The sequence below is a fragment of the Salvelinus alpinus genome, chromosome 35, assembly GCF_045679555.1.
Source record: "Salvelinus alpinus chromosome 35, SLU_Salpinus.1, whole genome shotgun sequence".
Classification (NCBI taxonomy): domain Eukaryota; kingdom Metazoa; phylum Chordata; class Actinopteri; order Salmoniformes; family Salmonidae; genus Salvelinus; species Salvelinus alpinus.
Window position 1 is genome coordinate 7253023 of NC_092120.1, and position 11419 is coordinate 7264441.

General features: G+C 45.0%; 1 protein-coding gene across 1 annotated transcript; it reads left to right on the top strand.

Annotated features, from left to right (window-relative positions):
- The first annotated feature begins 1542 nt into the window (after positions 1-1542).
- LOC139564411 (Krueppel-like factor 10) lies at positions 1543-6656 on the top strand. The gene is made up of 4 exons (XM_071383924.1): positions 1543-1877; positions 4094-4333; positions 4499-5339; positions 5664-6656. Exons 1-4 carry the CDS (start codon positions 1836-1838, stop codon positions 5966-5968), a joined length of 1428 nt encoding a protein of 475 aa, XP_071240025.1. The 5' UTR covers positions 1543-1835; the 3' UTR covers positions 5969-6656.
- Positions 6657-11419: the final 4763 nt, after the last annotated feature.

An 11419-nucleotide genomic window follows, 5' to 3' on the forward strand; every position in this document is an offset into this window, starting at 1 on the left:
GCTGGGACTTTTTTTAAAAGATTGAGTTTAGGACTGATCAGTGTGGGATAAACTGGAATAAGTCTACGTCTATTATTAATGTTAATGGGGCGGCAGGTAGCCTAGTGGTTAGAGCGTTGGACTAGTAACCGAAAGGTTGCGCGATCGAATCCCTGAATTGACAAGGTAAAAATCTGTTGTTCTGCCCCTGAACATGGCAGTTAACCCACTGTTCCTAGGCCGTCATTGAAAATACGAATTTGTTCTTAACTGACTTGCCTAGTTAAATAAAGGTTAAAATAAAAAATGTTAGTAATCTAATATGGGTCTGTCTAGGCCTAGATGCATGCAACCACCTCTCACTCCTCCACCCCCATGCACTACAATCTCATAAACCACCCAGCTTCAGAGTTCAGCATAATGTGACTGCTGGCATTTATGTGAGAAAGGGGGAGGGATGGACACTGCTGGGCTTTTCCTGGTCTCTTCTGAGAAAAAGGGATGGATTCAGGGACTGTGTCCAGGCCCTCTTGCCACACCTCCATTCCAGCAATAATCTCAGATGAACGGCAGCAGCTCAGATAGCCTGTAAGATTCTGATCACAAGATACTGTACTGGCACAGCTGCCTCAAGCCTCAAAGTTAGCCCAACACTCCAGATACGACCCCATCTATTTGCATTACAACTTGAATCTAGGACACACTATTTGGCCGAGATGTACAGTACATAAGCTTGGCACCCAGAGCTAGAGACCGGTGGCCGTCTAGAGACTGTGCATTGACACTACATGATACTGTGATACAGTGAACTAGTAATGGAGTTAACTCTTTTAAGGAACACTGTACTTGATGGAAAGAGTCCAGTGAGTCACAACTGACTGGACTGAATGAAATATTTTCTTATTTGATTTATAGTCAGTTATTTTAATGGAGGTAAGATGTTAAATATTATCATTCAATGTCAGATAGACAGTAACACCACCCAGAGGCCTGGAGCTGCCGTGCTGCCAGGCTGTGGTTACGTACCAAATAGCTCCCTATTTTCTATATAGTGCACTACCCTATGGGCCCTGGTCAAAAGTAGTACATTGTTAAGTGAACAGGGGTCCATTTGGGAGGCAATCTGTGTGTATGTTTCACTATTGTCTCTGTCTGCAGCCTCCCATTGTTCCCAGTCTCTTCCCCATGGAGGAATGTCTAGACAGCTGACACTTACCACTTACCTTTACTTACACCCCCCAGACCTGCTGCTGCAACCATACCTAACGTAATATATGATACAAATTTGGATTCCCGGATTTACGTTTACTATATTGTATAGTCTATGAGACCAGTCTGCTATATAATATTGGATTTTATATTTTTAAGTCAAGTCTTATTGACTTTTTAAAAAATGAATGTTTATTTTTTATTTGTACGAATAATATCAGGTGTGTAAAAGAATGTAATATAATATAACAATTAAAGTATCATCAGATGTAGTTCAGTAGACTGGAAAATAACTGATATCTTTCAAAATTCGACAATTCGTCATATTAGGGGTTTCGGGAAAGGGGGATTCGCAGCTATATTTTCACACGCTGATGCTGTTGTGTACCACGCTGTTTCCACGGACCACATCAGCCCCTGATCACGCGTTGATTCTTCTCCTATTGGTTCCTGTCTAGCACACCTTTGTGTCTGATTGGCTGAAAGTAGAGACCGGCCCCTCTGTATCCACTGCATTTGAAATTATGGCCGAATGGAACTAGAAAAAGGAAAAGGGAAACGTCTATTGTAACATTTACCACAAATCCGACTGTCACACACCACTTCATTAACACAGTGAAGTTACATTCGATACATTGTCTCCGAATATGAGAAAATGTATGTCGTCTTTTGTCGAGCGCCACAACAATGTAAGTAGCTACAATCCTCATTCTCACTGAAGTATTTAGGAAACCACTAACGTTAGTGATGTTGGATGATTACATTTTGTTTTAAAAAAAAGTGCATATATCTCTTTGGAATAGGTTTTGAAGTAAACATAACTTTTTGAGATATTTTCAGTAATAATAAGTGGATGTTGAGATTTAGTTGAATTTGTAGGACAGTAGATTTGAGTCCCATCTCTCTGCGTAGCCTGTGGGAGGGGGCGTGGGACTGTTTGTATAAGCAGCACGCCCGGTGCATCTGCTGGGTAACTGTGTTAAAGGCCAAAGTGCTGGGAAACACTAGCCGATCACTCACAGTTCACAAAATTCTGAACTTTGATAGGGGGCACAAATTCTGAACTCCTCACAAGGGGCCGCAGTGGCTGGCGGGTCTGCGTACCCACATCCCCATACCCACACATGCAGTCAACTGATTTGTGCAGTCAATCCATTTGTGCAGTTAAATGACTGAACTCTCTTAACTATAGTAAATGTATTATACCAGTAGCCAGGGCTGGCCCTAGCCTTTTCGGGGCCTTAAGTGAGCAAAACATTTGACTTGTTTACTTGACAGCAGAGATACATTTTTTTGTTTTAAAGATAATTTACGGCAATTCTATACATTTTGCCATTGCACATAGGGGCTCCTGTGTGGCACAGCGGTCAAAGGCACTGCATCTCAGTGCTAGAGGCATCACTACAGACCCTGGTTTGATCCTGGGCTGTATCACAACCGGCCATGATCGGGAGGCCGATAGGGTGGTGCACAATTGGCCCAGCGTCACCGTCATTGTCAAATAAGAATTTGTTCTTAACTGACTTGCCCAGTTAAATAACAACACACCGCCGACTCCGGGATGCTGGCTTTCTATGCAGAGTTCCTCTGTCCAGTGTCTGTGTTCTTTTGCCCATCTTAATCTTTTATTTTAATTGGCCAGTCTGAGATGTGTTTTTTTTCTTTGCAACTCTGCCTAGGCCAGCATCCTGGAGTCGCCTCTTCACTGTTGAGACTGGTGTTTTGCGGGTACTATTTAATGAAGCTGCCAGTTGAGGACTTGTGAGGCGTCTGTTTCTCAAACTAGACACTCTAATGTACTTGTCCTCTTGCTCAGTTGTGCACCGGGGCCTCCCACTCCTCTTTCTATTCTGGTTAGAGCCAGTTTGCGCTGTTCTGTGAAGGGAGTAGTACACAGCATTGTATGAGATCTTCAGTTTCTTGGCAATTTCTCGCATGGAATAGCCTTCATTTCTCAGAACAAGAATAGACTGACAAGTTTCAGAAGAAAGTCCTTTGTTTCTGGCCATTTTGAGCCTGTAATTGAACCCACAAATGCTGATGCTCCAGATACTCAACTAGTCTAAAGAAGGACAGTTTTATTGCTTCTTCAATCAGATAACAGTTTTCAGCTGTGCTAACATAATTGCAAAAGGGTTTTCTAATGATCAATTAGCCTTTTAAAATTATAAACGGATTAGCTAACACAACGTGGCATTAGAACACAAGAGTGATGGTTGCTGATAACGGGCCTCTGTACGCCTATGCAGATATTCCATTAAAAATCAGCCGTTTCCAGCTGCAATAGTCATTTACAACATTAACATTGCTTTTCTTTAAAAAAAACAAGAACTTTATACAGTTGTGTGTGTGTGTGTGTGTGTGTGTGTGTGTGTGTGTGTGTGTGTGTGTGTGTGTGTGTGTGTGTGTGTGTGTGTGTGTGTGTGTGTGTGTGTGTGTGTGTGTATATATATATATATTCCCACAGAAGTAGTGCACTGGGCCTTAATAGTCCAGTATCAGGGATGCTGGCCCAAGTTGCCTCCAATGCTTCCCATAATTGTGTCAAGTTGGCTGGATGTCTATTGGGTGGTGGACCATTCTTGATACGCACGGAAAACTGTTGAGTGTGAAAAACCCAGCAGTGTTGTATTTCTTGAAACAAACCGGTGCGCCTGGCACTGAAATATTTTTATTTCTTACCCTCTGAATGGCACATATGAACAAGCCATGTCTCAAGGCTTAAAACTCCTTATTTAACCTGTCTCCTCCCCTTCATCTACACTGATTAAAGTGGATTTAACAAGTGACATTAATAAGGAATCATAGCTTTCACTTGGATTCACCTGGTCAGTCAATATCATGGAAAGAGCAGGTGTTCTTAATGTTTTGTACACTCAGTGTATATTTCTTTATCTCTTAACAGAGTGGCACAATGGAAGTTGATGAGCTGTACTATCCTGGCAGTCAGAACCATGAAGAGTCCCAGTGTCACCCTATGGCCGTGGGAGACGTGGAGGCTCTTATGTTCATGAACACCCACTGGAAAGCCAGGACTTCCAGGAGCTTCAAGCATAGACAGTTCCGACCTCTGACCCCTTCCTCTGACTTCTCAGAGGATGACTCTCGTCTCTCACTTGACCCGGCTGAGTTTCATGAGTCTCTGGTAAATTTCCTGTGTTACTTGTGTGTGTTCTCTCAAGTTCTGTCACATACATTCACTGTGATAATCCTCCATACTAAGTGAAATTTAATAAATATAACCTCACACAATGTAGAGATTATATCGTTTCGTAACCACTTCCTTGTTTTTTTTTACCCTCCGTCTCAGTGTATGACCCCGCCATACAGCCCGCCAAACTTTGAGGCCATTCACAGTCATCCTGCTCCAGAGACAGTACAGACCTCCTGGTGCCAGAGACATAACCCACAGCCAGCACAGCAGGGCTTGACACAGCCACAGATGGTCAGCCAGCCCCGATCACAGGCCACCAGTGTGATCCGTCACACTGCAGACGCACAGCACTGCAGCTGGAGCATCTGTCCAGCCTCCCCCCTGGAGCACAGACTAACCCAAACCCTGCCTCCCCAGCCCCAGCCAAGCCCAGACGGCATCTACCCCCTGGCAGATAGGCTATCTGGCAAGGACTCCAAAGGGAACATGACACCCCTTGACTCCTCTGCTGAACTGGCTGCCACCCAGGCTCTGGTTACTGTGACTCTGCCAGCCTCTGTTGGTAAATTCCACCAACCTACATCGGTGTCCCCTGTCAACTGTGGGGTTTCTCCTGTTCCGGTTTACTGCCAGATACTACCTGCTGTGCCCATTGCAGCGAACAGTCATATTCCAATGGTAGAGACCAGTCACCAACAACAGTCAGCAGCAGTTGGTCCTCCTTCAGTCTTCTTCATGGGCGACCAGGTGACAAAGGGCCCTATCATCTTCTTGGTTCCCTGGCCAGTTGTCGGGATCCAGCAGTCAGTGCTGACACCTGGTGGCACCAAGCTGCCAGCCATCGCCCCAGCGCCAGGCTTCACCTCAGTGGTCCAGCGGAGTAGCCCGCAGCCCGCTGAGGTGTCCAGAGTCCGCAGCCATATCTGCCCCCACGAGGACTGTGGCAAGACCTACTTTAAGAGCTCCCACCTCAAGGCTCACATGAGGACTCACACAGGTAAGACAGGGTTGGTGGGGAGTCAGGTTTAAATGTTACAAATTCAGGTAGTGGCCTTTTTGTTTACAAGTAACACAAGCATTACATATTGTAGGAATAACAACAGAGCTTATCTCAGATTTTTAGTTAGTATTAGTTAGTATTATTTTCTTTGGCTTCCTCTTGCTACCTTATTGGTGCTGTAATTGCACTAAAGTCACAACGTTCAAAGACCTCCTTACATGCCGTAACAACAAGATCAGGTAATCACCCTCTTAGCCTGTATGGCTGACTGTGTGTGTCTCCTGCTGTAACACTAGTCTTTCCTCTATGTGTTCTGTTCAGGTGAGAAACCTTTCAAATGTAGGTGGGAAGGCTGTGAGAGACGCTTCGCCCGATCCGATGAGCTATCACGCCACCGTAGAACCCACACGGGAGAGAAGCGCTTCGCCTGCCCCATGTGCCACAGCCGCTTCATGCGTAGCGACCACCTGGCCAAGCACGCCCGTCGACACCTGGACACCAACAAGAAGCCCTGTTGGCAGATGGGAGTCTGTCACAGCGTTGATGTTACACATGCAGTGTTTTCAGCACCGTTCCTTCGTCCTCTGCCCGGAATAAACTCTTGCCTTAAAGACACTGTAGAATAAGCTGTTTCTTCATTAGATGGGAAGGAACTCATTCACTGTGATACTGTTCACTGAAGACTTCAATGCAATTAATTACATGTTGAATTCTTAAAAAACTAAAGTTGTTAGACATGTTTAAAGTTTCTTGACTTTTAATTTCATATTTCATTCAGGTCCACTTGAGATATTATGTTGTTATTGGCAGTTTAATGTGTGATGAATGATAGCAGGGTTTTACTCCTTTACATTAAGTTTGATCAGCTTACTTGTTGAAGATTATACAAATATTATTGTTTACAACTGTGCTTTGAACTACTGACAAGACGAGATCAACCTCTTGTCATTTGGTTATAGTGGTGGCAACTGTCCCCTCTTTCTGTGGCAACCTCCAAAGTGTGGAGCAAGGTACAGAAATGTAGAAGTTAAAACTGAACAACCAGAGCCTTAAATAGACTCTTCCAGAATCTCTGAGCCTACCAAATAAGTCAATTACCGTTATGGATTGCAAAACTATGCTTGACTATTAGATCTTGTGCATTTAATTGTTTTTCTACCTACTGAATGTGCTCAATACACTGTATATTTAATATTCATGAGAATTATGTTTGGCCAAAGATAGAATGTTAAGAGAAAATGTATATTTAACTTGACTAAATTACATAAATTTTTCTTATTTTGTTACAGGTGAAATAAAATGTGTAAAACTTTACTAGTTTGTTGTATTTGTGTTGAATTCAAACCAAATTGTATTTGTCACATGCGCCAAAAATGCTCACTTATAAGCCCTTAACCAACAATGCAGTTCAAGAAATAGTTAAGAAAATATTTACTAAATAAACTAAAGTAAAAAGTAACACAAAATAATAATAACGAGGCTATATATATATACAGGGGTTACCGGTACCGAGTCAATGTGCGGGGGTACAGGTTAGTCAAGGTCATTTGCACATGTAGGTGGAGGGAAAGTGACTGCATATATAATAAACAGCAAGTAGCAGCAGTGTAAAAACAAAGGGGGGGGGGGGGCATTTATTAATTGTTCAGCAGTCTTATGGGTTTGGGGTAGAAGCTGTGAAGGAGTCTTTTGGACCTAGACTTGGCGCTCCGGGTACATCTTGCCATGCGGTAGCAGAGAGAACAGTCTATGACTTGGGTGATTGGAGTCTTTGACAATTTTTTGTCTCTTCCTCTGACACAGCCTAGTATATAGGTCCTGGATGGCAGGAAGCTTGGCCCCAGTGATGTACTGGGCTGTACACAATGTAGCGCCTTACAGTCAGATGCCGAACAGTTGCCAAACCAGGTGGTGATGCAACCGGTCAGGATGCTCTCGATGGTGCAGCTGTAGAACTTTTTGAGGATCTGGGGACCCATGCCAAATCTTTTCAGTCTCCTGAGGGGGAAAAGAAGTTGTTGTGCCCTCTTCATGACTTTCTTGGTGTGTTTGGACCATGTTAGTTTGTTGGGGATGTGGACACCAAGGAACTTGAAACTCTCGACCTGAGACACCAGGTGTGTGCAATTAATTATTAGGTAAAACAAAACCAGCAGGCTGTGGACCTCATAGAGTAAGAGTTGAATACCAATGCACTAGATGTTGGAACATTGCTGCGGGGACTTGATTTCATTCAGCCACGAGCATTAGTGAGGTCGGGCATTGATGTTGGGCGATTAGGCCTGGCTCGCAGTCAGCGTTCCAATTCATCCCAAAAGTGTTCAATGAGGTTGAAGTCAGGGCTCTGTGCAGGCCAGTCAAGTACTTCCACAATGATCTCGACAAACCATTTCTGTATGGACCTCACTTTGTGCACGGGGGCATTGTCATTCTGAAACAGGAAAGGGCCTTCCCCAAACTGTTGCCACAAAGTTGGAAGCACAGAATTGTCAAGAATGTCATTGTATGCTGTAGCGCTAAGATTTAGCCCGAACCATGAAAAACAGCCCCAGACCATTATTCCTCCTCCACAAAACTTTACAGTCGACACTATGCATTGGGGCAGGTAGTGTTCTCCTGCATCCGCCAAACCTAGATTCGTCCGTTATACTGCCAGATGGTGAAGAGTGATTCATCACTACAGAGAACGTGTTTCTACTGCTTGAGTTCAATGGCAGCGAGCTTTACACCACTCCAGCCGACGCTTGGCATTGTGCATGGTGATCTTAGGCTTGGGTGAGGCTGCTCGGCCATGGAAACCCATTTCATGAAGCTCCCGACAAACAGTTCTTGTACTGATGTAGATCATTTTTTTACTCGCTACTCGCTTCAGCACTCGGCTGTCCTGTTCTGTGAGCTTGCGTGGCCTACCACTTCGCTACTGAACCGTTGTTGCTCCTAGACATTTTCACTTCACAATAACAGCACTTACAGTTGACCAGGGTAGCTTTAGCAGGGCAGAAATTTCACAAACTGACTTGTTGGAAAGATGGCATCCTATGACTGTGCCACATTGAAAGTCACTGAGCTCTTCAGTAAGGCCATTCTACTGCCAATGTTTGTCTATGGAGATTGCATAACTGTGTGCTCGATTTTATACACCTGTCAGAAACGGGTGTGGCTGAAATAGCCGAATCCACTAATTTCAAGGGGTGTCCACATACTTTTGTATATATAGTGTATCTATGTTTAGCTTTCTTAATGAACCAGAAAATCAACTGTTATTTCTGGTTGTTTATTAAAGTTAGCTGCCCAAAGCTCATTGATCCTGCTTTGTAGTATACCTCTCTTTCTGGGCACCTATCTGTGTCAGTTCAAGGCGGTGTTGTGACTGAATAGTAGGTGAGAGGTCACCGGAGTTTCCTTCCATTGAGAGGCATTCACTTTCTGTGTAGCGTGAACATAAAACCAGTTACTCAACATTGTTATCCTCAGTCGAAAATAGACAACACACCCTGTTCTAATATACACTGTGGCCAATTTATTAGGTACACCAGCACATTTTCCGAATATGGTTTGCTCCTACAGAGACTGATTCGTGTGGCCTGCTATATTAAGCAAGCAGACAGGCATCCAGTTACTGTTCAATTGAATGTTAGAATGGGCAAAACGAGTGACCTAAGTGACTTTGAACGTGTTATGATCGTCGGTGCCAGTATCTCAGAAACAGCTGCCCTCCTAGGCTTTTCACGCACGACAGTGTATAGGGTTTACCGAGAATGGTGCGACAAACAAAAAACATCCAGTCAGTGGCAGTCATATGGGCGGAAACTTGCTTGTTGATAAGAGGTCGAACTAGAATGGCAAGAATCGTGCAAGCTAAAAGGCAAACAGGCAAATAACGGCATACAACAGTGGTGTGCAGGACGGCATCTCGGAACGCACAACTCGTCGGTCCTTGTCATGACTGGGCTATTGCAGTAGACGACAACACCGGGTTCCACTCCTATCAGCTAAAAACAAGAAGAAGCGGCTCCACTGGGCATACGATCACCAACACTGGACGATTGAGGAGTGGAAAAACTTTGCCTGGTCTGACAAATCCCGGTTCCTGTTGCGTCATGCTTATGGCAGAGTCAGGATTTCGAGTAAGCAGCACGAGTATGGCTCTATCCTGCCTGGTGTAAATGGTACAGGCTGGTGGCGGAATGGAGTGGGGAATGTTTTCCTGGCACACGTTAGGTCTCTTGACCTTGCTTCCGGACAAGCTAAACACCTTCTTCGCCCACTTTGAGGATAACACAGTGCCACCGACACGGTCCGCTACCAAGGACTGTGGGCCCTCCTTCTCCGTGGCCGAAGTGAGTAAGACATTTAAGCGTGTTAACCCTCGCAAGGCTGCCCGCCCAGACGGCTTCCCTAGCCGCGTCCTCAGAGCATGTGCAGACCAGCTGACTGGTGTTTAGGCATATTCAATCTCTCCCTATCCCTATCTGCTGTCCCCACTTGCTTCAAGATGTCCACCATTGTTCCATGAAGTGCTTTGAGAGGCTAGTTAAGGATCATATCACCTCTACCTTACACTAAGACCCACTTCAATTTGCCTACCACCCCAATAGGTCCACAGACGATGCAATCGCCATCGCACTGCCCTATCCCATCTGGACAAGAGGAATACCTATGTAAGAATGCTGTTCATTGACTACAGCTCAGCATTCAACACCATAGTTCCCTCCAAGCTCATCATTAAGTTCGGGCCCTAGGTCTGAACCCCGCCCTGTGCAACTGGGTCCTGGACTTCGAAACAACACCTCCACTTTGCTGATCCTCAACACTGGGGCCCCACAAGGGTGCGTGCTCAGCCCCCTCCTGTACTCCCTGTTCACCAATGACTGCGTGGCCACATACGCCTCCAACTCAATCAAGTTTGCAGACGACACAACATTAGTAGGCCTGATTACCAAAAATGACATGACAGCCTACAGGGAGGAGGTGAGGGCCCTGGGAGAGTGCTGCCAGGAAAATAACCTCTCACTCAACATCAACAAAACCAGGGAGCTGATCGTGGACTTCATGAAACAGCAGAGGGAGCACGCCCCTATCCACATCGATGGGACCGCAGTGGAGAAGGTGGAAAGCTCCAAGTTCCTTGGTGTACTCATCACTGACGACCTGAAATGGTCCACCCACACAAACAGTGTGGTGAAGAAGGCGCAACAGCGCCTCTTCAACCTCAGGAGGCTGAAGAAATTTGGCTTGGCCCCTAAAACCCTCACAAACTTTTACAGATGCACAATTGAGAGCATCATGTCGGGCTGTATCACCGCCTGGTACGGCAACTGCTACGCCCGCAACGGTCTGCCCAACACATCACCGGAGGCAAACTACCTGCCCTCCAGGACACCTAGAGCACCCGATGTCACAGGAAGGCCAAAAAGATCATCAATGACAACAACCACCCGAGCCACTGCCTGTTCACCCCGCTATCATCATGAAGGCGAAGTCAGTACAGGTGCATATAAGCTGGGACCGAGAGCCTGAAGAACAGCTATCTCAAGGCCATCAGACTGTTAAATAGCCATCACTAACCAGCTTCCACCCGGTTATGCAACCCTGCACCTTAGAGGCTGCTGCCCTATATACATAGACTTGGAATCACTGGCCACTTCAATAATGGAACACTAGTCACTTGAATGTTTACATACTGCTTTACTCATCTCATATGTATATACTGTATTCTATTCTACTGTATTTTAGTCAATGCCATTCCGACATTGCTCAATCTAATATTTATATATTTCTTCATGCCATTCTTTTACTTTTAGATGTGTGTATTGTGAGATACTACTACACTGTTGGAGCTATGCATATGTGACCAAAAGCATTTTGATATCAATTGATCAATGTTTCCATGCCCCAAAGAATTCGGGCTGTTCTAGAAGCAAAGGGGGGTCCGACCCAGTATTAGATGGGTGTACCTAATAAACTGTTCCCCTGAGTATGTTTGGGTATAGTGGCTCATGTTACCAGTATAACAGTGCTGTTAATAAGCGGTGGGTGAAAATGTATGTTTTACCAGCAAGAACAACATATACACA